Source organism: Netta rufina, assembly GCF_964035555.1.
Source record: "Netta rufina genome assembly, chromosome: 8".
NCBI lineage: Eukaryota > Metazoa > Chordata > Aves > Anseriformes > Anatidae > Netta > Netta rufina.
In genome coordinates, this window is record NC_140131.1 from 26,494,293 (window position 1) to 26,520,419 (window position 26,127).

At 38.2% G+C, this 26,127-nt stretch overlaps 2 protein-coding genes across 5 annotated transcripts; one reads left to right on the forward strand and one right to left on the reverse strand.

Moving 5' to 3' along the window:
* Positions 1–656: 656 nt before the first annotated feature.
* Positions 657–11,589, forward strand: FNDC7 (fibronectin type III domain containing 7; the record flags this gene model as incomplete). Its single annotated transcript, XM_084291560.1, has 12 exons — positions 657–690; positions 1,138–1,156; positions 1,779–2,036; positions 3,810–4,064; positions 4,753–5,013; positions 5,533–5,790; positions 7,200–7,454; positions 8,168–8,425; positions 8,837–9,091; positions 9,834–10,088; positions 10,642–10,902; positions 11,546–11,589. Exons 1-12 carry the CDS (start codon positions 688–690, stop codon positions 11,587–11,589), a joined length of 2,382 nt encoding a protein of 793 aa, XP_084147686.1. The 5' UTR covers positions 657–687.
* A 5,300-nt stretch (positions 11,590–16,889) lies between these two features.
* Positions 16,890–24,955, reverse strand: PRPF38B (pre-mRNA processing factor 38B). 4 transcript variants are annotated; one of them, XM_084291053.1, is made up of 6 exons: positions 24,567–24,955; positions 21,608–21,676; positions 21,148–21,299; positions 21,003–21,063; positions 18,396–18,619; positions 16,890–18,117 (listed from the first exon to the last, which is right to left on the reverse strand). In XM_084291053.1, exons 1-6 carry the CDS (start codon positions 24,849–24,851, stop codon positions 17,259–17,261), a joined length of 1,650 nt encoding a protein of 549 aa, XP_084147179.1. In that variant the 5' UTR covers positions 24,852–24,955; the 3' UTR covers positions 16,890–17,258. The 4 variants fall into 4 exon arrangements, with proteins under 4 accessions (XP_084147179.1, XP_084147180.1, XP_084147182.1 ...); XM_084291054.1 differs by having other exon boundaries at positions 21,598–21,676; positions 24,567–24,589; XM_084291056.1 differs by lacking the exons at positions 21,148–21,299; positions 21,608–21,676; positions 24,567–24,955 and adding an exon at positions 19,261–19,331 and having other exon boundaries at positions 21,003–21,040.
* Positions 24,956–26,127: the final 1,172 nt, after the last annotated feature.

The window sequence follows — 26,127 nt, forward strand, 5'->3', positions numbered from 1 at the left end:
GAAAGGGCTCCCCCGTAAAAACTTCCCCCAGACCCTCTGTAAAAAGTAATCCGACACAGCCCTGGCGGTTCACAACGAGATCCCCTTTCTGAGCCCGTAAAATCAGCGATATGGAGTTTCAACTTGACGTTGTAAAGGCCGTGTCGTTAAAAAAAATCCCAAACGGAGTCAGAAAAAATGAGAGAAAATGTCTGTTTCTCTTCACACAGCACAAGGCCTGAGGGAGGCTAAAGCTGGTACAACATCTTTCCAATCAAAGTATGACGAGGGGTTAATACCAGACTGAAAAAAGGTGCTTGTAAGTGGACAAAAGTAGCAACAGTGAACTGAACAGCAAATTCCTAATTTGTGTTGAGCTTCATTACTTCATGTGTCATGTGTACTCAATACAGAGACTGTATCTTGAAGAAAGGAAAAAAAAAAAAAAAAAAAAAAAAAACACCTGCCTGCCTAAAAGCTCCTTTCTGTGTGGGACTGTCACAGAGGAGGGCCCAAGCTAAGGCAGCCTGCCCTCACCCGGCGGGTAAAGCTCCTGTGGCCGCAGAGCCGCTGTGAAGTATTTCCACTCATCGCAGGCATCGGCTTGAGCTCATCCAGATGTGAAGCCTGGAGCAAAGTTCTGTCACGATGTGCGGCTTAAAAAGTCGGTCATTAGTTTTCCTTGGACTGGTTTACAACAGCCTAGAAATGGTGAGTGCAACTGATTTTCTTTCAAATTATTTTCTAGAATGATACTGTGCTCTTTATAAAGGTAAACTAAAAGCTAAAACACATTCATACTTTGTTACTGTTACCCTTATGCAAATATTTACAAGCGACTGGCTAGGTTTTAAAAATAAGGGTCAAACATAAAACAGTATTTTAGGGTCCTTTCAAAGTCTTTCAGCAAGTGAACACTAACTCAACAGGCAGATTCAGAGAGGAAAATGAAGTAATACAATCTGCACATCTGTACCAAATCTCACTGGTTGCACAAACCATCTGCACTTAAAGAATTGGAACAAATACATCACATCAGTAGCTTTGTGCTAAAAAGTGTCATGTTTTAAGCTGTTACTAGTACTATCAGGGTTTTTTTAATTTCCCAAGTAAGATATTTCACTTTGTATTTCTAATTTTTTACATCTTCCTTTTCAGGTTTTTTCATCTAGCACAGGTAAATCTTCAAAATGGCATTTTGTCTGTGCATGCTTATTTTTGAATGGGTCTGAAGAGAACAAACAAGTTTCTGATTTATAAGAAGTACTGTTTTCACAGTTTTATAAACAAAAATGTTTTCAAGTTTGATTGAGTTTCAAAAAAATAAAAATAAAAAATCTATGTTGATATCTTTATAAACTTGAAATCTCATTTTGAAGAGCCCCAATTCTGTTGAACACTTGCACAAAGATTCTCACAGGCCACTTATACCATGACATTGGTATTATCTCCTAAGCACTAAACGTTTTTAATATTTCATGGCATTTTATACTTCTTACAATCTCACATTTTGTGCCAAGAGCTCCTAGTGTCTTAAGCATGCATACATGTATTAACTAGATTAAAATATGAGGAATGCAAGACTACAAGGAATGCTTTCAGAATCGATTCATTTTCTAAGAAGGCTGATAGTACATGTTTCTGCATATACTGAACTGTTAGAGTCTTGTTAGAGCAAGAGTTAGATTTACTGATTTTCTTGCTAGAGTTGGATTTACTGAAATGTTTTTCTGATTGTGTTTTTTTTTTTTCTTTCTGTTTTGTTGTTGTTGTTGTTTGTTTGTTTGTTTGTTTTTTAGGTTTCTCTATGTCTATATATGATGTGACATCAAGAAGCATTTATCTCAGATGGCCCAAGTTTTCAGGAGCCTTTACCTACAGAATCACAGCTACAGCTGTGAATACTGTGGGCCATTCTTTACAGGCTCATTTCAGTGGTATTACATTTACAGGCACGCTAACTTCATTAATTCCCAATACTGTTTATGTTATACAAGCAGAAGCCATTGACATGAATGGAATTATTCTGGCTGAAACACAGATTATGCAGTCAACAGGTTAGTAAGAGAACCTACATGAAATATGATTTCCATTGACTTCTGTAGCACTGGAATTTCATCCCTGGTGTTTATTGTACCTGTAGGGAATAGCTGCCATTCCTGTTGAAGCCTTTTGTTGGTCCTCATACCGAGTTCAGTAGTAGCATGATTAGCTCATTTTCCCCTCTTCTTTTTTCATGCATGTTTCCCTAAACTGCCACACACAGCTCACTCAGACTGCAGCTTTCCAAATCATCTACTTTCTCATTACAAATGCTGATGTGAAGCTGGATACATTTTTTGGTACTAATGCTGATAAATTATATTTTTGTTTCATTTGCAAAAGGACTTGTAGCATAAAGTCATTGATGGATAATACAGAATCTGCATAAACAAATTTCCTTTTTTATCTCACCGCTGAAATGTAATTGAGAAACATTCTGTTGAAATTTGGTTTTTAAAATACTTAAAAATTAAGCATCAAAATTAAAAAGTAGCAGTGTTTATCCCAATAAATATAAAACCCCTCTAGTGATAGATTAGTTATCCGAGAACAGATGTTAATGACTCACGGTCTATAATCTATTTCTGATATAAATCATATGCTATATATTGTCTACTTGACCTTTGGGCAAGCAACTCCCTTAGATTTTCATAAGGGTTTCCTGCATATATTTTTTAATGAGTTGTTTATGAAGATAATTTATTATAAGGAAAAATAAGATCATAGTGCAGTAGCTGAAAATTTGCCCAAAGGCAGAGAAAGACACACCTACAGATGTTCCATAGGTATCATGATATAGAATATATGTTACCATTTTTAAGAGGGGGCAAAAGAGGATGTCTGACTATAACTAAATGAGAAAATGCTTGGGTCTAAGAGTGCAGAGATAATGCTCAAGGGTTGTATGCCTATGCTTAATATTTTCTGCCATCTCGGAAACCCCAAATTAGCTGCATCGCTACAAGTAATTTTGCCTCAAGGAGCATACTGATGTCCCCCATTTCAATAGTGATTTCAGGAGTACTAGAATATCTTAATTGGAAGATTAAAAATGATCTAGAATACCTGAAAATTACACATGTTTTGTTAATGTTCATTTACACTTATTTTAGACCTAGTGCAGAATCATTTGCCTTTGAGATATATAACGTCTTTCATATGAGGAGAGGCTGAAAAAGTTGTGACCGTTTAGCTTTGAGAAGAAAAGGCTCAGGGAGGATCTCAGCAATGTGCATATATTTGCTTGATGGGAAAGAATGAGGGAACCAAACTTCTCAGAAGCACCCATAACAGGACAAGAGACAGTGGGCACAAATTCAGACACAAATTCCATATGAAGAGGAGAAAACAGTTTTATATTGTGAGGGTTGTCAAACACTGGAAAAAGTTGTCCAGAGAAACTGTGGGAAAGACAAGCAGACCTGTGTAATAAGAAAACCCTAGAAAAGCCACATCCTCCCAAACAGTACCTATCAATCTAATTGATGCAGTCTTTCACCCTTGAAAGACAAATGTGTGTCACACCAGTAGCAAGTCTCATGAGAGTACCCAAATATTACACAGTTTTCAGTAGTCATGCAGCATGCACTGAAAAATGTTTTATTTCCTGAAACAAAAGTAAATACACTGTACTATTTAACTTCGTTTAAATTGAATAATAAAATTAAAACATTAATAGAAAGTGTAGACCATTTGTTCTGATCAGTCTTCGTGCAATGTTCAGAGCACACTGTTTTAGAGGGCTAAGTACCCCAGTGTCAGCACGTCTCCTGTTATTTCTGTTTTAGCTCCAGACATACCTGTTATCGATCAAGCTTACTCAAAACTTAGCAACAGTATCACAGTGGAATGGAGAGCGGTGCCTGGAGCTACAAGTTATCTACTGTCTGCACAAGATGGAGATTCCTGCATTGAAACTACAGTCACAAATCCACCGGGTACAGTTATGGGATTGAAACCTGCCACCTCGTACAGAATCACTATCAGATCTATAAATGCAGGAGGAAAAAGCCAGCCTTCACTTTCCAGAAAAGCAAAAACAGGTGGACTTTATTTTTATTTCAAATTCTTTAATATTATACTATAAAGCACTCATGGAAGCATCCTAGCTTAAATATATATAGTATAACATATATATATATATATATATGGAACAAAAAAGAAACAGTGTAACCCAGAAATGTACCGGTACCACTTATTATAATTTTGTATTTTAAATTGTATTGAGCATACTCTCCTTGCAGTTTTTGAGGACTAGAATTTGTCTGTCTCTAACTTAATGAGCAGGACATAGGTCTGACTTGGTGGTTTGCTTTGTGACATTAAGTTAAATGTTTAATAGAGAAGTTTTAATAGAGTCTGTATGAATATACTGATTTTATTTTAACCAAAGACACATCTTGAGATAACAGAATACATAAAAAAGTAAAAATAAAACAATGCAAAACTTAGATGATGGGAAATACAGTATCTTCTTAGTGATTTTCATTCTTCTGCACACACTACTTTCACACATTGTGTATGAGTTGCTTTCACTTTACAAAACCTGTTACATAATGGATCTACCAAATCAGTTTCCTGATTTATTCTGTCAAATTTGCACTATTTTGTCTTCCTGTTGTTGTTTTAATAATTTGTTGATTTTGTATTCTGTATATTCATCTGGAATTTGGACCTTCCGAACAGTATTACTAGCTAACTGCAAGCTGAATTGATGTTCTTTCTCAACAGTCCTGGCTGCTCCAGTTCTGTCTGTTAGTTCCCCGAGCTGTGACTCCATTGCAGTGAGCTGGAAAGCTGTGTATATGGCAGCTGGATTCTCTGTGTCCCTGATGAGATCGGATGGTTTGGGCAGAATGCTGAAGCAGAACACCACCAATACTTCCTTCGTATTTACAAATTTAGATCCAGGAACTCTCTATACTATCAAGGCATATGCCTGGAATGCCAATGGGCTTCCTGGAGATGATTTCACATACAACCAAAGAACAAGTAAGAAATTTTATTTTCTAAAACTAAGTAAGCATTAAAAAAAAAAAAAAAAAGGATATACGAAGAAGTGTTTGTGTGTGTATGACTTGACTGTGTTATGTTTTTCAAAGATATATTGGGTAGATTTTCAGAACATGTAAATCTTAGCCCATCTCAAACTTACTGGAAACCAGATGGTATGTCTATATCTAATGAGTATTACTGAGGCAAACATGCCATTAACTACCAGTGTAGATTTACAGGCCTACGTAAGGATTACACAAGCTTAAACTGTTTGGGGGATTTTTCTAACTGTGAACAGCAAGCGTTCAAATAAGGCAAGGAATTTCAACAGAAAGCTTTATGTCAGCGTACAAACAGAATCATTTATTTAGAAAATTATGTTGCAACTTTACTATGAACAAGGGTAAGGTGTGCACCACAAAAAATTGTACTTCATTTGCAAGTTCTGAAAAACTTCATGTCTGTAGGCCATACGCAAAGTTGTACTTAAAATTATTCCTAACTGATATGCCATAGGTCCTCAGGCGCCAGTGGATGTTCAAGTAGTTTTCAATAGCGGTGCTTTAAGAGCTGTTGTTTCTTGGATGCCAGCAGAAGGAGCTCTAACTTACACTGTGACAGCCTCCAGTGGACTCCTGAAACTGAATTGTAACACATCTTCTGCCTCCTGCGTGGTACTGCCACTCCAGTGTGGATCTGAATATTCTGTTTCTGTCACAGCACATAATGATGCTGGATCCAGTAAACCTACTGATGCAGTAAGCTTAAAAACTAGTATGTGAATCATTGATTCTTACATAGCTTATGGCATTTTAACATACATTTCTTTAACTTCAAATGCTAGTCCGATACAATTCATGATTCTCAAATAGTTGTTTCTGCTTCTGAACTCTGCACATGAACTATACCATATACTTTTGTACTAAGGGGATAATAGCCTAAATTTTCTTCATATTTCCGTGTGTAACTTGCATCAGTATATATATTGTTAGCTGAAACAATAAGCCTGCATTTTCCTCCTCCCAGAAGTACTTGTTCTAAAGTCAATTTTCTGAGTGTAAAACTAATCTAAGGCATAACAGATCTGCTCCAAATAGATTGGGAAAAGTCTGTGAGGAAATAGCACGGAGAACTGGCTTTAGGCTGAGAACTGCTCTAGGCTAGATTTAGTTGCAACTTAGAAAGCAGGTTAACAAATAACCACTTCGAGCTAAATGGTGCCATGGAACTGAATTCAGATAGTCACAGGCTGTTTGCAGGTTGCAGCTTTGTCAGTACAAAAGATTGCTAGCCTCAGCTACTGAGCACCACTGCCATGTCAGAGATTTGTGCTTCCTGATCTGTTAGATGAATGGCTCACATAAACAAAACCTAAACCATTTTTGTTATGTGCTACCTTAAGGACAGAGCTTTATTTACTGATTTATTTAATGTTACTTGTCTCATTCTGACCTCTCACTGTATCAGTTAGAGATCACCCCTGTGAGCAACGCAAAAGTAGTTCTAATGGGATGAAAGCCTTTAGCAAGAGACACTTTTAAGCTGTTGGCTGTAATCTTCTCAACCAACATTGCTTCAATTAGATCATTTATGTTCTAGTAGCAGCAAGCTATACTTTTTGAACCAGGAGAGGAAAGAAAAATGTTATTTGAGGAAACAAACAAACATACATGGAGTTAGAAGTTTATTGTGAAATTTTGGTATGATACCAGAAACGAAAGCTGAGCAAAAGATTCTTCTATGTCAGACAGAGTCAGGGAGTTTCATACCAGTATATAAAGAGTTTTCACATAAAGGTTTCTGGATGTCGATGGTTATTCAAGATATTATTCATGTATTCATCCAAAACTGCTATTTGTGAGCATAGAACGTGCCAATTCCTTTTCAAATACTGACTAGTGTCTCTTTTTCTTCATGGGGGCTCAAGCAGGTCTCTTTTATGTAAGGGATAAAGGTAAGATCTGTTTTTTTCTGTAAAAATCATACTCACTTTTCATCTAAACGTAAGAAGCATCCTCTGTAAAGAGGTATGAGTTGCTTTTTTTGATCAAGACAATGATAAATGTTCAAGCTGAGTAGGATAATTCTGTATATTCCTGTATTCCCGATTTTACTTTTTTTTTTCCATAAAGTATAACTTTAAAATATTTTGATGACAATTTTATTTATTTATTTATTTTCAGTCCCTTGTGCCCCAGGAAATATATCAATTGAAGAGGATGAACCTGGCAACTTGTTGGTATCATGGTCTAGCGTCAATTTTGGCCATTATTATGTGGTTTTTGTGAAGAGTGATGATGGCTTGGAAGTGCACTGCAACACATCACATACTCAGTGCCATTTCCAATCAGACTGCGGTTTTACCTACTTCATTAGCGTCTTTGCATACAACAAGGCAGGGCAGAGTCCTTTAGGCGATGTATTCAATTACACCACTGGCAAGTATTAATATATTCTTGCAAATTCATTTTGGATTCGTTAACTGTATTTATGATAGAGCTGACTGGACTTTTCATTTGTTTGGTTTTGGTTTTTGCGAGATAATGACTTGAACTGTTTTTATTCAATTTGGGGACAAAACACACAGAAGTTGGCAGAGAAAAATAACCACTTCACATTGCAGTTGATTTTAACTTAACTAGTCAAATGCAACATACTTACAAACTTGAAGATAGCCTTATGTTCTACAAACATTAGACAGGAACGTATGAACAACACACAGTCCTGGGATGACATTTGAAGTGTAGTCCTGGATTTTTTTTCTGTTGCCTTGAGAAGGATGTACAAAAGTGTAAACTTCTTTAGAGATGGTTTTCATATTTGGAAAACTAAAAATAACAATTTAAATGTGAAGAACATTGTTGGAGTTACTTTAATGTTACTAGAGTTACTTGGAATTTTAAATCAAGGACATACATAATTCTATATATATATATAAATATGTGTTGCATTAGAATGCCCTCCATTAAAGGAGGGATACGGAAGTAATTCAAAAAGTAAGTCTGGAATTAATGGTATTCAATTTGCACAAAACAAAACACTTTTAGAGATTTGAGATATGAAGCACAGAAGTAAACAACACAACACTGTTCAGTTTAATGCCCGGTCTCTGTTCCTGCTGAAGTTTCCACCTCTTTCTTGCCTCTCCCAGCACCTTGCTGCCCCAGTGACTTCCACGCTGTGCTGGTGACAAGTGACACTGTGGAGGTGACCTGGGCTCCTGTCCGCGGTGCTGAACTGTACGAGACAAAAGCTGCTGAGGGGAGCAGTGCTGTGCTCTGCAATGACACCGCCACGGCCTGCACCTTGTCTGCTCTGCGCTGCAACACCCTCTACAACATCACTGTTTACTCATTCAGCGAGGCCAGGGGCAGCAACACATCATGCACATCTAAATACATGGCAACAGGTATTATGATCTTTCTGATTTTCCTTTAGAAATAATTAGGCTGCAGTGATTAATGGATGAAAAGAATTAATAGAGGGAGTGCTAAGGTACTATAACTAACCCAAATGAAAAAGCCTGCTGGAAATATTTAAAAATATATTGTAATTGGGGACTTTAAAAGGGGTTGGACTGAAAGCTACTCAATGCTCCAAGTTTTTGAAACTCAGATTTAAAATTAGTCTGTTTTTCTATGCAAAATACTTACATTGCTCTTTCTCTCACAAGTTCTAATTTCTCACCAGAAGCAACTCTTTAAGGATTATATACTTCTCAGAAGTAGTTTGTCAGTTCTCACTGGAAGGTAATTTTCACGTGTAACTGATTTAGTATGCATAAACACTGTTTAATAGCTGTTACTGTGAAACTTTTCAGCTCCCTGCAGTCCTGAAATTAAAAATATCTCAAAGGAGGCTCTTTCTGTAGTCACTGTGCATTGGCAGTCTAACAATGAAGAAGCTACATATACTGTAACTGCACGAGGAGAAGCTGGACTTTGGCATTGCACAAGCTCTGGAAACTTCTGTACCCTAGTTAATCTTCCCTGTGGATCAGCTTTCTCTGTTAGTGCTATTGCAAGGTCACCCGTTGGACAGAGCTTACCCAGCTACAGCGTTCCTTTAGAGACAGGTAAGTGGGAATTGTAAAATATTTAGCATCTTGACATTAAAAAAGTTAAAACATAAAGAAAGTAGAAATATTTTAATTACCCCATGTGTAAATTATATTTTCTGTTGCTGGATGTCTTCTGCTTAAATGTGTGTGAGAGAAAGAGAGAAGGGCATTTGACTGATACTGCGAAACATGAGTGCAATCAGTTACCATTTGTCACAGCTAACTACTATAGTAACATCATCCACTAATATAGCGCATAAACTCCTTGTCAACATTTTGACTTTTAGCACTGCCAGGAGAAGCAATAAGGTGGTGTCCACCCCAACAACTGGAACAGTCTGAAGAACAGATTAAAGCGCATCTTACCACCCTTCCTGCTATTAATTTGTTAGCACAGTTTTGTCATATTTTGTTTGCCCAGATAATTCCCAGGCACAGTTGTGGGATAAATGTAAGCCAGTGTCAATTTTTAGCAGGCAGTTTGTCCATTAACAGTCATTTTATTTTGTCAAGGAGGAAAACTTAAACAGAGACAGAGCTAGACTGAGTCATATGACTTGACCAGTAGAGATGGACCCTGCTTAAATAAACTATAGGTACAGCCTGAGACTGTTTTTCACTATGCTAATACTTGCCTGAAAAGTACGCAAGCTTTCATTCCTTCACTCTTCAACATGTAATACCGTAGTAGCAATGCCTCAATTATTTAAGTTTTACAAGTAAAAAGCAGAAAACATTTTTTTTTTCCCTTTTTAAGCTCCTTGTTGCCCTAACGACCTGACACTGACTCAAGTGACACAGTCTGTAACGAACATCAGCTGGTCTGCTGGGATGGGTGCTCAGACATATGTAACAGTGCTGGAGTCTTCCAAAGGATGGGCAAAATGTCACACTCTCCAAACCTACTGTCTCCTGGGATGCATCGCATGTGGCACCACCTATACAGTTTCGCTGAGAGCAATCAGTGAAACTGGTTTGACATCCAGTTGCACATATCAAGGATACTCTTCCAGTACGTAAATAATAAAAGCAATTGGGAAGACCTACTATACAACTTGGTGTAGCGTTCCTCTCGTACAAATAGCGAAGCTGAAATTCAACAAATAGTTAATACACTTGCAGTTCCCTCTTTTACATAAATGCACTGTGGATTAATTTCACATATCATTCAACCCCTGGTCTTTTAACTGTTATCAGGGGCTATATAAAGAAGTTTTAATAACAGCATTCCAGAACCAAATATTTAATTATGCTAGAGCATAATTAAAATCTGGAGTCCACAAAAGGATCCTTACCTTTCTAGGTAGCCCTAGAGCCTCCACGAGACAGGCAAGAGCAACAATATTCCCATGTATAGAACAAGTACCAAATTCCAGCTCTATAATATGAGTCTGATAGAACATTTTCATCCCTATTCAATATTATTCTGGCTTTCTGCTAAATGCTAATTGCTCATTGAAATGCTGGTATTTAGTGGGGTAGTAATCATATCACATGGTATAAATGCACTATAAAGTATTGTGGATTTACAAATAAGGTTATTGATATATTGAATATCTTATTAGGTGCTTGCTGTCCTTCTGGAGTGAAGCTGTACAGAATTGGCAATAACGGTATCCGGGTGTACTGGCGAGCTTCTGCAGAAGCAAAGAGCTACAATACTGATTTACGTGGGTCAAAAGGCAATTTCACCTGTACCCCTAGCTCTGGGCGAAGTTACTGTGATATCACTGAGATACCTTGTGGGGACGTCTACACAGTGGTAGTATCTCCAGTTACCGATAAGGAGCCAAAGCTGACTTTTTGTCCTAAGAAAATATATTCAGGTAAAACTTAATTGAACAATGTATTTCTGTCAATACATGCTAGATTGTTAAAATGTAATCAGAAGTTATCTGAGTAAAGGTAGCACAACCCAGAACTTTTCTATTTTAATGTTGACTCCAGAGTAACCTTTATGAGTGCTATCACGCAGTATCTGTGACTGGAGCTTCACAGGGACATTTTGGGATTAATGCAAGAAAAAAGTTGTTTGTCTCGATGTATTTCTTGCATAAGGATCACTAGCACTTATCTACACAGATGCTTCTCAACTCGATCATTTCTCTGCATAGTGAATGCAGAGAAGTTCAGTTTCAGCTGGGATAGTAGTTGTTAGACTACAGAAGCAAGTAAAAGAGGATTTTAATTGATTTGTCTTATATTGTTATTGTTTGTGGAAAAAAAAATTAAGAACTTTTTATGAACCACTCCTAATGGGATAGGAGGTATTATACATAAAAATTGTAGTAGTAATAATTGCAGTAATCTCCTTGGGATTCCTTTCCCAGGACATAAATTTAAACTATTGTAACTACAGTTATCTGATGAAAACGCACAGTTGAATAACATGGACTACATTGTACAGCCTACTGTTTTCCAGTTTACAACCTGATATCTAACATCCATACCGCTTTCATATCATTTCAGTAACCTGTTCTGGAAGCTCTGTTGGAATGGGTAAGAACACATAGCACATAAATTCCAAATTCTTGATGTTTGTAAAGCTAATTAACATTGTAACACCAAATAAGCTGCAAATAAGTTATATTGGATAGTTAAGGCTCAGTGTTGTGCAGGGTTGACTCACCCCTATCTTATAATGCATTATTTGAAAAATTCTTGTTACCTATGGTATTGCCTTTATAGTATCATGCCATTCTATCCTGTCACATGACATTTACTGTTTATCTAACAGTACATAACAAAAGGCAGGCTTTTGTAGCATAGCCATACCGAATTACAGATTAAACTAGATCACTACTCTGGCTATGACTTATCTGAATCTATACTACCGTATTTTGCAAGTGCTTCAGAGTAGTCTTGTGCTTCATTTCTCTATATGATGCTGAAAGCAGTTTCAAAAGCTTCTCCCTAGGCAGTTGCTTTACTCTAATTGAGATCACCTTAATTTCTGAATTCTGTTCCAGTGATTTATAGAGGAAAGAACAATGCAGAACATGTCTAGATGGACAATCTGGTTCAGACAGGGAGGTAAGTTCTAAAAGTCGTAAGATTAGGATGTTTGCTTTTTTCAGCTGCTTAAATCTTCGGGACTGAAGGGATAAACTGCACTAATTCTATCAAAGTTATTTGTTAAAATCCATCATATTTACCTCATGTTGCCTACTCCTACTATCAATACTCGTTTGTCCTCTCCTCCAGTAACCTATCTTTAGCTTCCTTAAGCCTTTTCTATTGATTTTATAATCCCCCATCAGAGGAACCCTACACCAAAGACAAACAAATCAAGCTACTCTCCAGTACTCAATTGCCTTCTTTCTCCCATCCAAAACTACTTGATCTCCCACAAAGTACTTGTTTTCTGGGCAAGTTACTGTCCTTGTCTCAAGGATGTTCTCAAAAGGATGGTGAGAAGACACTGCCGGCTTTTTTCTTTCCCAGGGTTGATAATTTCCTCTCCGCTGCTCTCCAAGAGCTACCTTGGATATTAAGGATGTTGCTAACACCATCCTCCCTATTGCTCTTTCCCTGAAGCTGGAAAGATGACATCTATGCTTAATTGCAACAGTCACAGCTGCTTCAAGATGGGGAGGAGGGAAGCTGAACACCTAGCTCTATCTGAAATCTAATCCAGAACACTTGAATTTCAGCCCTAAATGAGATCATTTTTAAATGCGGATGAACGTAGATAGTGATAGTGGTTACCTTGAACTGTAGTTTTCCCTGTACAGCAATCAGTTTTAGAAGCTGTTCCAGAAAGCTGTTACCAATCACTAGGGGCATTCTAGACCTAATATACCACTGAAGTACTGAAGGCCAAAAGAGTAAAAAATTTTTTTTTTTTTTTTTTAAGAAAAAACAACAGTTTAGGTGCTCTCGAAACTATTTTGGCACAATCTAAGTATGCTATTTAATTTTAATTAAAAGAGTAAGTTTCCTCTTTATAATTTTGAGGTGACTCATGAGGGTAAACAACAACCTCTTCAATCCATATTCTGCTTTGTAGCTAACTAACAAATGCCATTTACTAACATGGTTAGCTTTCTTTTTTTTTTTTTTCCAAGGCAGAACTTTTTTCATACTCCGCTGTGGTTACTTTTTCAGCCAACATAGCAAATAAGATAAAAACATGTGCAAGAGTTCCAGTTATACATAAAATTATGAAAAGGTATTTTACAAAAAGTCTTCAGAAAATTATGGCAATAAGGTTACCAAAGTCAAGAGGTTTCTTTGGAACACTTTTCAGGTTATAAATGCCATGCATTGTGAAGTTTCCTTTCTTTGCAGACCACAGTTGTACTGGCTCAGTCACAGGTTCTGCTCTCTTACACAAAACCATCTCATAGGAATCTGACACTTGAGCGTAGATGTCACAAGAAATCACATTGCTTCTTAGAAAACGGTTTGCATTGCCTCACTGTCAATCAAGTCTTTCAGAAAAGAAGGCCTAAAACTGCCCTGCATTATTTAACAGTTGAAATTTCTTATTTGTTAGGGAGAAAAAGTTTTGTTCAGTTTACCTGTTATAAAAACACATTTTGCAACAGTATTTGATAAGTGACTGGATTTTCAAAAGTCTAAAGCAGTCTCTTTTGTAATCATCTTAAATTTAGACCACAGCTTTCCTCCTTTCATGTAAAGGATCCTGATACTTTTGTTCTCTCACTTCTATCAAGGAAGTGCTCAAGCATGTACGATTCAGTGGAAGTCATCTAATTCTTTTAGCTTCCTCTTAGGATTTCCTGATGCTTTGTATACTGTTTCTATAATGAGTCTACTGTGACATTCAGCTTTAAATACTAAAACTACAAGCTCAGTAATATTTCAGCAACATATGAAAACAGGTGCACACAATTACTCCCACAGAATGCAATCTGGTGTATAGCCCTGCCGTTCAGATTACTTTTTCCAATACAGAGACAATCAAAATACCATTCTCAACATGTTCAGAATTCAGAGATGCACAAGTAATTTTTTTTTATTTACACCCATTCCCTGCATAGTTGTGTGGCAATAGATGGATGTAAATCATTGGGGTCACAAAGCCTTCATCCTTACTTAGAGGATGCCAGTTTGCTACCTCTTAATATCTGAAATAATGTTAAGCTAATTAGGTAATATCTTCAAAAGGAAAGGAAAGTAATTAAGTATTATATTTCTTAAATTAGTATCGTCAGTCCAGATAAGTACTTACCTTTGAAGCTACAGGAAATTTTTAAGACAGATTTGGCTTCAAGAGAAATGACTACATAGGTGTGTCAATATGATCAAACACTATGGACACACGGTAAAACGTGGAAACTTCAAGTTCACAGTGTTAGACTTGTTGCACCTTTAACCTCAGAACAGAGTAATTAAACAGGCTCTTGTCAGAACAAAGCTCTGTAACCATGCCTCCTGGGAGAAATGAAGTTTTACAGAACTTCCTCCAACAACCAGGAGACAAATCAGCGCTGCAGCTTGTACTGCTAGCTACCACATCAGACCTATCAGCACTCCACAGATCTTACTGTTTCTGATCAGAGCTGTTGTGGAAGTTCTTTGGATCTGTTCCTTCAGGTTTCAAGGACAGTAGCACAAATTAAAATGGCATCAGAAAGACAAAAAGAATTAAAGAGTCCCTGTATCCAAACCCAAGAGCTGTAAGATACTAAATCCCAATAATTTAAGACAGGTGTCTTGGTTTAAATGATTTTCACATTTTGGTCAGTCACAAATATTGTGCTATCCCCTACATTGCTAGCTCAAGTACACTATACAGATCAAATCAGGTCCAAGAGTCAAAAAGTCCTATTTATTGAAAAAAGGCAAAGTCCTCAAATTATTGCATTTGTAAGAGACACTGGCATGGGCTGGCCTTTGCACAAGCTGTATCAAAACGTTCACTATTGTCATTAGAGTAAGACAGCTCTATCCACTTTAAGGAGATAGTTTCTCCTGTATCTGGATTTTGTCTGCAAATAAACCAATCCTTCACCGTAACTCCAAGCAATGGGAAAAGAGAAGCACTGAAGACAACCTGAAATCAGTAATTAATTTTCCCTGGCATAATGAACACTGGCCTTACAGCTGCTCTGCCACAAAATATACTTATTTCAGAAACTCAGTGGCTGAAGGTTAAAAGCTTACAAGCCCTCCAGTAGCAAATAAGGTGTTCCACAGACATCAAAGCTGTCCTAATTCTTTTGAAAAAATCCTTCCAGACTCTCCTGGTGGACTGCAAGGTTAGTTCTAATCATCTACTAATCACGGTATTTCTTGAATGGCCAACACAGCTTTTCTCCTCTGCCACTAAAAGTTCAAACACCGCAATTAAATTACAGTGAAACTTGTTCAAGGATACACTTAGTTTCAAGCTCAGATTTTAAATTCAGATAAAAATATAACACCAACTAAGCAACCTCATTATCGACGCTTCTCATACTGCTGATCATGGTGACAAAAGAAAGACTAACTCCTTGCAAAGCACTAAGTGCAGAGAGGAAGAAAAAATTGAGTTTGTTATTTTTGCTTCCTTAACTCCTACACAATGAATGGTATTATTAAAAATCAAGCACTTTTTGTTTTTTCTCCTCATGAAAGATTAGTGACAAGGTAAGAATTGTTTTACTACAGTAGGATTTAAGATAAATATTTAGTGAATACTCAGGAAAATGGTGTAAGAAAATGTTAATATTTCAATATATTATACCTCGATGACCTGCATCAGACAGAAGCAAAAAAGGCACAAACATCAATTTATTCCTACCTTCACTTCACTTCAAGACCCTAACTTAAGTCACCCGCACGTTCTTCCCATTTCCCGGGCTACTCCATTTCTTTGTTAGTTACATGTTCTACATAAGGTACCTGTTACATAAAAGGCCTTATTCATAAAGTGTCACTTGGTTTAAAATGAAAGATGGAGGAACACAAACACTTCAACTGGCAATAAGCATGCAGGGAAAAGCTGAGACCCAATACAAAGGAATTAATTGAGAGTTTATTCCAGATGGTTCTCCTCACTTAGTATACAAGTCAGAATAATCTATCAAATAAGCCTGGACTTTAATGAAATGGATTTTGTTTTTCCCTATAATGCATTTTGGTTTTTGCTTCTAACAACCTGTTTAAAAAAAATCTGCCAGATGAAACGTTCTGCACAAACTGCAATCTTCCTATTTGTAGAAAATATGACTTAAAAAAGGACACTATCAGGTAATTCATATTTTAAATGTTTACACTTAGAAAAATGCTTTGGAAGCTTGAAACTGAAATCTTTTGTAATGATCTTCTTCCTCCTACCTCCCTCTTCCCATCTTAAATGCCTTTATTAGCCCAGGATTACCATAAATGACAGAGTGCAGCTGCTGATTAAAAACATTAGAAGACCACAAATGGATGAACTGTTTAAAAGAATTGGAAGCTTACATGATTATTTTTTTTCCCAAACAAAATGCATAGATGGCTACAGTACTCATCCATCAACCTTTACAGTGTCTGCTTGAGGTAGCCTTCCTAAAGAGTTACTAAACAAGCCCCAACACAATCTAAAATCTTTGCATCAAAACCACTATCTCCTTCAAAGTCCACTCTCAGTTTAACACCAGCGGTGATCAACAACATAATACATTTTAAAAGCTTTTGAAAACAGCAGGTACAGTGGACATAAACGTTATTCTAAATCTGCAGCCCTCCGTGTACGTTGTATGCACATAAATATCTCAGCTATATTACACATTCAAGATCCACCCCTAAAATTGCCATACTATTATGTAAAGCACAGCCATGCTAATTTCAGGATACAAACCATAATTCCACGTCTACAAAATGCAAGTAGAATTAGTGGCAGTTTATTGCCTCATACAAATTTAACCAACATGGCAACCATGCCAAAGGAATTAAAACATTTTCAGGACATATGTACAGACTGTACATTTCAGAAACATCTGAACAATAAAAATGCAAGAACAATCTCTGCATTACGAATTAAACTAAACAAATGGTTCGAAACCGTCGATGTGTTGAATGGGTTTACAAAGGCACTTCCCTACCCAAAATAGGAAATGACAATCTGCAGCCTAGAGGGAGGTCGGAGAAGAGTGCTCATCAACTACTGCACAATCTCAACTTTAAGAAAAAATAAGCAGGATTTAATCAAACATTTATAGGATTCAATGTGATCCACTTCCGAAAGAGTTCACACAGTCTCATCTTTGTTTTTGTGTTGCTTTTCTTGGCTCTCTCGCTCTGTACTTTGGCTCCTTCGACGATCGTGTTTGTCTGAATGGTCCTTGCTATCACTGGGATCGTGTTTGTGGGAACGGTCTTTGCTTCTACTACGCTTTCTAGATCTTTCTTTACTGGGACTGTGGTCTCGTTTTTTGGACTTCTCGACACTATCTGTTCTTCCTCTGCTTCTGCTCCTACTTCGTTTATTTGATTTCTCTTTGCTTTCGCTTTTATGTTTACTTGATTTCTCTTTGCTCCTGCTTCTGCTGCGCTTACCTGTATTCTTACTTCGACTTCTACTCCTATGCTTTCTTTCCCGGCTTCGACTCCTACTATGTTTTCTCTCTTTTTTGGAATCCCTCTTATCATCCCGGTGTTTCTTGTCATCTTTGTCATCCTTGTGTCTTCTCTCTTCTGGATCTCCCTTACTTCTCCTTTCTTTTGATCTTTCTCTAGACCGATCGCTATCTTTTTCCCTCTCGCTACCTCTCTCCTTGTCATAATCTCTCTCTTTTTTCCGGCTGCGTTCATTCTCTTTCTCTCGCTCCCTGTCCCTGTCTCGTCTATCTCCTTTCCTGTCACGACTCCGACTACGGCTTCTGTAGCGTTCCCTGCTTCTGCTTCGTCTCCGTTCTAGCGTGCGATCAGTGCTTCGAGATCTCCGCCTTTCTTTCTCTCTCTCCTTAGCTTCACGTTCTAATCTCTGCCGTTCCCTCTCTCTTTCTAGCTCTCTGTCAAAGCTAGATGATCCATGGGGTTCCCGGTGATGACTTCTGCTTCTGGATCTTCTAGGAGACCTCCGGGGACTGATGGATCGCCTTGGAGACCTTTAAAAAAAAGGATATTCAGTAAGAAACACACTTTTAAAAGCAGAGGGAATCTCCTTACTTTCCAATTTAAATACAGGCTGTGTATGTGAAGTATAATCTTGAATACCAAGTATCCTGCAAATACTATATCATCTAATCTTAGCCATTAGCATTCATAAACACTTTGGGCTGTTGCCCTGAAACTCATCTCATTGAAAAAAAAAGACACATTTCTGGTAGTAAGTCATTCAATATTGACATTTCAATGTTAATTTTCAAAATAACATGCATATGACCTTGAACGTCTACGTTCTACATGCCGGTCTATTTCTTCCATTCCCTCCTTGCCATCTTTCTTGATTTTTCTGGGTCTGCTTTTAATTTGTTGGTCGATAGTTTTCTGGACTGGCACAGGAATTCTTGGAAACAACGTGGAAAACCATTCCAGCTTAGTGAGGAAGGAACGAAGCATCTCCCCGATGGTCATAACACAGCCCCCGCCTGCCTTCACATCCAAGTCCTACAAAATACAAACAAAAAGTATTCTGATGGTCAAACATATTCTTTACTGACTTTCAAAAAAAATGCTGCTATATTACTGCCCTCTTGAAGTCTCATGACTATGAAAGTTTACTTGTCTTTTATTCTAATACATTTCCTTAGAAAACTTCAAACTCTGTACCCTTTGCATTTGGCAGTATGTTACAGATAGGGCCTGGGACTTAACACAAATGCATGCAGGAACTCGCTAATCCTGCAGCCATCTGGGTGGTAAGGGACTGTCAACGAGGAGATTAAGACAAAATCCCCTTACAGTCTGGTTACATGGTATGATCTTGTATTTTATATAAATGCCACAAAGTTGAGAAGTCCTCTCAAACTACATTTAATACTTCATTTTGTGGATGCACAACTGCGTACCATCATACCCAACCCTGCGGCCTAAATCATTTAAGAACTACATCATTGCCTATCTAAAAATGATCACAGAAAAATCTGGACTACAAAATGGCATCCTACCAAAATTGGAAGCAATAGCAAACCAACTGCCATGAAGCAGTGAGGTTTCTAATTTAGAAACATGTAAAAAAATAAATAAATGAACAAATAATTGGAAACGCATAATCCATGATGACCATTGTCTCTGAAAAGGGTCATTACCGCATGAAGGCCTTCTTGCTATGCCCTCTCACAGCTCAGGACATGTTAGTCAGCTATTGTCAGTCCCAAACCTATAGTGCAAGCACACAAGGAAAGTGAGATTTGTTATCTAAACAGGAAGAGAAAATCTAAATGTAAAACTGCTTGCACTCACACACATTTAAGTGTTCAGATATACAGTATTTCCAAATATAATCGCTGCAGAGATCTAAAGAAGAAAAAAAGGAGTTAAACGTAGCACCTGGAGAGTACGTACAGTTAAACAAAATAAACATAAGAAGCATTTTGAAAGAAACCCTGGGAAGTTTTTCTTTTTCACGGCAGCATGAGAAAAGATGAACTGCTTCCATATGCTTAAGAACTGGAAGAAAAAAGAATCCTGTAGGTTTAAATAATTTTATAGATAAGTTGGCTTCATCCTTCAAGTTTGACCAGGACTGGTAAGAAACTTAGGAAAAACAGCCCCAAGGCACCTTTTCCTACATAATGCAACGCTACTGAAAGCAGCTTGGAAAGAAACACTAATTCCAAGAAAAACAGCATTCCAATGGGATGTTTTCAACAATACACAAATATGTCCTGATAACCAATCTTCCTGGTAAAGTTTAACGCAGCACTGCAGGGAAGAGTTGATAATAACTAGCTCCTCCTAGGGGAGAAGGAGGGTATCACAGCTATGCAATCAAAATTCAAATTTGTTTTGATTTTGTTACAAACATACAATAATATCAAGTTCCCTGAAATAACTGCTACCTTTGCACATTGTTTTTGAAACTTAACATGAAGGAAGCTGTTTAAATACACTGTATGGCATGTCAGAGGTATAATTAACACTTCTTTAATACAAGTATTTGGATATCATTCGCAACTACACGTGAAGTTTCTTGAAGTAGACACCTACTGTCACACTGAAGAGGGCAAATGATTTTGCCTGTCCAATTCCCCAACCATGGGATACAATTTTAAACGTGCTAAATAAATACAAATCACCACACTACATAGCTGACTATCTACCTTGAAACCTCATCCACAAGCTCCTTGTTCATTTCTCCAAACAGTAAACAGGACTAAAGGCATTATCCTACCCTACAGGATAATAATGCCACCTTCTTTACTGCATTTTTTAAGTTATCAACTCATGTTGCTTTTTAGTGCCCCTTACTGAAGACAGTAAGGTCAATAACATCACTTGATGCAGCAGTTGTTGGTTACTCCTCCCCAGAAATGCTGCCTTTATTTATTCCAAAACATAAAAGCAATTACCAGAGAGATTTTTTTGGTAATTTCATCTTATTCTAAGGTGAATATTGGTTTCCACTACATACTTTCCACTCTTCATGTGAATACCAACTCCTTCCGTCCCAGTGATAAACAGGAAAGACCAATTTAGCACTCAGTACTTACTATACCTTGTTTAAATAATGATTTTGTCTTGAAAAAAGCATACAGAACCCACACTCAGCCTACTGCCCATTCTGATTTAATGAAACTCTTTTGCATGGCATCACAGTATTTGACACAGAAACATCCTCATCAATTGAAAACTCCGTTACATCTTGGAAATCCAAGCAAAATGACCCAGGTCCCAGGTCTGATCTGCTTTCTGCACCATTTAATGAAAGAATACAATAACAATATTATTTGCAGCATTCAAACTACAGCAAAACTTATCAGTCTTTAATCCTAAAGCAGTTATATGAAAAGAAACAAAAGAAAACAAATTATTACCCTCGGCGACATACCTCTTCATCATCAAGAAAGGATTCAAACCAGTCCCATAGATCTGTAGGTGGTTGTGTGTACCTTTAAGTACAAAAAGAATGCAAAAGCTTTAATGCAACTTTCTGTACAGTAAACTGGTCATTAGCTGACTGTATTGACACTTACCTAATATACATAAATCCAAGAGCCCTAATATATGGAGAGTCTGTATGAGTTATAAGGCCCATCACTTGCTTACGGGTCAGCTTCAGTGTAAATAATTTGTAGAGCAGACAAAAGGCAGTGGACACAATTCCTCCAGTTCCAACACCACGGACCTTTCAAAAAAAAGTTAGGTGACGATACAGGAAGCCACAAAATCTTTATCCAGTATCTACAAACATACAGTAACTAATACAGGATGAATTCCAAATCTACAAATGTAATTATGTGAACAAAGTAACACTACTTGCCTCCACAGTTTCAGCTCCTCTGGAAGCAAGGGGAATATACCAACTCTTTTTAATAAATCCTTTTACATGTAGGGACTTAGCCAACAACCAACATACAAGAAGTTTCAGCTATGCTTGGGAAATGTTTTCTATCAGACACAGAAAAACGTAAGAAGGCACGTACTTCTACTTACCCCTCCACACATTCCTGTCTGGCCTGCTGTTTTTCTACTCCCCTTTTCCCATGGTTCAACATGTGTAACCTGAAAGGGTGGGGGAAACAAAAGAAAGTTACAATTATAACCTCCATAATGTTTAACTGCCTATACAAACTTAATTTAGACAATGGGTTTCCTAAATCAATCTTGAATAGCATGTTAGAAAGCAAACTCAAAACCAAGTCTGCTCCGTCCCTAAAGCAGAGCATTTGGCTTTTTTAATGCATTAAAAAAACAATACCCCCAAATCATGGATGAAGTAAAAACAAAGTTACCAACGCAAGTGTCTTATTCTATACTCCAGTTTCAAGTACTCCATGACTAAAACACATCATTACTACTTTCAGTGGTGACTAAATGACCTTTATTTAAACTTTCTGAAGTTCAGTGATACACGCTGGTGACAAAAATCTAGTCTCATATCCAGAAATCTCATTTATGCAGTGAGCTTAACTAGAGATTTCTTCTGAGTATTACCTACAATTAGAAAAAAATGAAGATGCCTACAACATAGTGTTTTAATCTAACAAGCTGATGTTATTTTTCTTGTAGACTGCAATGATGATCCTGTAGATGATCGTGAAGACTGCAATGAAAAATCCTAGGTAAAATGCTTCCTACACAATAAGGAATAAAGTTTGCCCAATTCAAATCTTCTTTTGAGATGCATTTAGAGTGCAAGAACATAATTAGCCATCATTCCTTAAATATGACAATAAGAGTCAAATTAAGAATCATAAGAAGACCCAAACTATATTTGACATAGTGAAATTCAGAGAAGAAATGTCTGTGTTAATGAACAAGTAGATTTCCTAAACACAACTTAAAACCAGGAAAAAAAGTGCAAAGCACACCGTGGTATTATGCTAGACTGGGAATAAAGGCATGTGGCCAAGAGGCACCGTAGTTGAGATATTACAGTTCTTGACCAGTACATGAAATAAAGCTAAGTACACACACAATCACTGGAAATCCTAGAGATACTAATGGACAAAGGAAGCTGCTGAACTGCTTTTGACAGCTGCTGTCTTATCCGAATGTGAAAGCTGAGATGCCAATACTACATGATTTGAAATCCACAACTTCCCACGTTATTAGCATCACATGAGAAGTTCAGAAATGCTACATAAATAATAGTGCATACCCTTCAAATTACTTCGTTTTGCCTCAAACTAAAAACTGCTTTTCATATCCTATAAAAGGTTTAAGTGCGACACTATCACAATAGTAATCCCTGATTTTTCCTTCTTAAGTTACAGTTACATTTTTATCATACAAGTCTTGATCCTTCAAAGACTACTGCATGCACTCAACTTGTTGGAAGTACACAGATGAAATGAAGTTGAGGAAGAGCACAGAGATGTAAGATCAGGAATATAGAAAGAAGTCACCCATTTTGCAGATACAGCACTAAAACAGATAAAGAGAAAACTAGAACTACATGTGAATTAACGTAAGTATCTACAAAGAATCTCTATTTTCAATAACGGATCCTACCACTACCTGTCTGTGTTAATTTAGAACTTTTTCTCCTATATCTCCAGCACCCAACATTTGATTTTTTATTTATTTATTTATTTTTAAAGTGAGCCATTTATTCTGGTTCCTAAAACAAATACACCTAAAAATACTCATGCTGCACTGGATATTGCGCTCATTAAAAAAAAAAAATCAGGAAGAAAAATGGAGACCATAAGTTATTCAACATGATTCAGGAACCTGAAAATATAAGCAGAACTGAAGTCTTGTGAGTATCAGCTAAGTACCTGAACCATGGGGCCATTTTCTGCCTCTCATATACTATTTATGAGTAAGTCAGGGTCTGAGCATTCTCTTCAACGTGCATTTTTGAGTCAAATAACTGTCAAGTTCAGTAAATCTTATTTATAAGGAATTAATATATTGATACCTAATGATGCATCCAAATTCTTCTCCAATTTAAGATGAAGCCACTTATGGAATGAAACGCTAGGACAAGCAAATAGAACTAGCTGAACTATTGCAGTTGAGCTCTACCAATATAAAGAAGGTGGAACACATCAATCATTTTTGATCTCATCTGAAGAGATCCACCTAACAAATGTTACGTTCTCAAATTTCCTCCAAATGTCTTAAATCAATTTTGAGCTCTTGACCTCAGTTGCAAAAATAAACTGCTGTTTTACACTCCAACAGAACAAATATTTTTTTTATCTCATATGCAGCAAGTGCTAAGTTTACTAACAAGCTTTCTCTATAATCTATGTTAATCAAAGTACTAAAAAAAAAAAATTAAATAGTCTGCTTGAAGTGCCAAAGTCCAATCAGAGATGTGTTGTCAACCCAAGGAACAACACACTGTCTTCATAAGCGCGTGCAAACAACATCAAAGATTTTAAAGTGTTTCCAAAGAGTTATTTTTCACAATTATGGTGACTTGACTTGCCTCTGTTAAATGGATGCTTTTTTTTTTTTCTTTCAAAGAACTGAAATCTGTTTAGTGACCCAGTAACGTTACTGAGGAGAATCAACATCCCTCAAAGAGAATCCCCATAATGTCCTACCTACAGCTGACTGAAAACATCAACCTGAATTATCAAAGTTTTATCAGAACAAAGAACGAGGCTGTGCTGACGAGCATTAATTATGCATACCTCTACCTGGGAGAGCGGCTCGATGAAAGCCTCACTGCAAAACTGATTCAATCCTGCTAACAAAACAAGAACTGAGCCAGAGGTGCGCTGACGGTTATCCTCCCAGCACATCCAACCTAACGCCAGGAGGGACGCTAGGAAGAAACTGGGTTTGATTGGGAAGAGAGCCAGTGGATTTTAATGGTAAGAGCGCCATTGGGGCAATCCCGATGGAGCCGAGGCAGAAGGGCCACACGCAAGCTGCTGCGGCGAGCACCTCCTACCCGCCCGGCCGGCCCTGAGGGCCCCCCGCAGCCCCTCACCTTGAAGTAGATCTCGTCCACCACCTCGTGGTACGTCTTGAGCTCGTAGAGCTGCACCTTGAAGTAGGGCGAGGAGAGGATGTTGGTGAGGATCATGGGGTTGAGGTTCATGGTCTTCTCGTTGCCCCACAGCGGCAGCACGTTGCCCTGCTTGCCGGAGGCCGCCGGCTTCGGGGCGCCGCTCTGCAGCTGCTGCTGGCCCGGGGCGGCGGCGCCGGCCTGGTGCTGCGCCGCCTGCTGCCCCTGGCAGTTGCCGGCGCCCACGGCGGGGCTGTTGTTGGCCATGGCGGCGGCGCGGGGCCTGCGGGGCGGCGGCGGCCGCGGCGGGACCGGGCGGGACGCGGCGGGACGGGACGGGACGGGCGCTGCCTCCGCCGACGGCCGACAAGATGGCGGCCCCCGCGGAAGTGACGCCCACGCCTTCCGGGGCCGAGCCCGCCAATCCCCGCGGGGCCGCGCGGCCGGGCTGGGGGGAGGGGCCCGCGGAGAGCGGGAGCGGCGCCTCACGGGGCGGTTACGGCCGTTAAACGGCACCGGGGGCAACAGGGCTGCGCTTAGGCGTCCTGTGCCGCTTTTATGATAGCTTTTATGATAATTGCTACCAGGGAACAGCAAACTGCGCCGGTTTTGGCTGGGATATCTGAGAGACAAATTCAACTTACGTTTTCAGGTTGTATTTAACTTATTACTCTAGTTTCCCACAGTTTTTTTTCGTTGCATGCTCTTGTAAAAGCAAAAAAAATCACCACCACCTATTAAACCCATTACCTGGGTTTAATATTTCTACCTCACGAACAAAAGGGAGACAATGCAAGGTTTAGAAGAATAGTAAAGGCGCTGTAAACACCACATGGCTGCAACAAAACCGAAATTCCACCAAAGTTACTGCAAACCGTGCATGGTGGAAGAAAACAAACCCGGTTGTACACGCAGACACGAGATCCAGGTTGCTCAGCTCGTCAGGAAACGAGTGGAGGGTGAAGTTGATGTGGAAGCATTCATGGAAATGACCTCTCTACACTTAGGCGATTTAACACCAATTGAGATTTTGAATTTAAAAAATTAAAATTGGAAATTAATACCACTGGAAGTAGCAATACACGACCTTCACTCTTCATTACACACCCAAGATTCAAGACCTGAGAAAGAGTACCTCATCTTCATTGCTCAGGTCTCTTAATCTACCTTGGAGCAGTGCTCATACTATAGCATTATCGGACCACGGCAGTTAACAGTTTCCCTAAACTGCCTGCTCTGCTATCTAGGCTTTTCATTCCTGTTTTCTAAGAATAACTTCACCAGCCGCCCTTCGGCCTGCACTTCCATGTCATCTAATTTCCAACAATTGGAGGACTCTGCTGTCATCATCATCATTGCTTCTGCAGTAAACATCCACTTAATCTACAAAATTAAAAGAACTAATCACAAAATAAATTCTGAAATAGAATCTTTATAGCAATAAAGTAATCTTATTCTGCAGGCAGCTAGAGTAGTAACTTTACTTTGAGGGGTTGTTTTATTTGTTTGTTTAGCATAGCCTTGACTCTTTGAGCATGTCCTT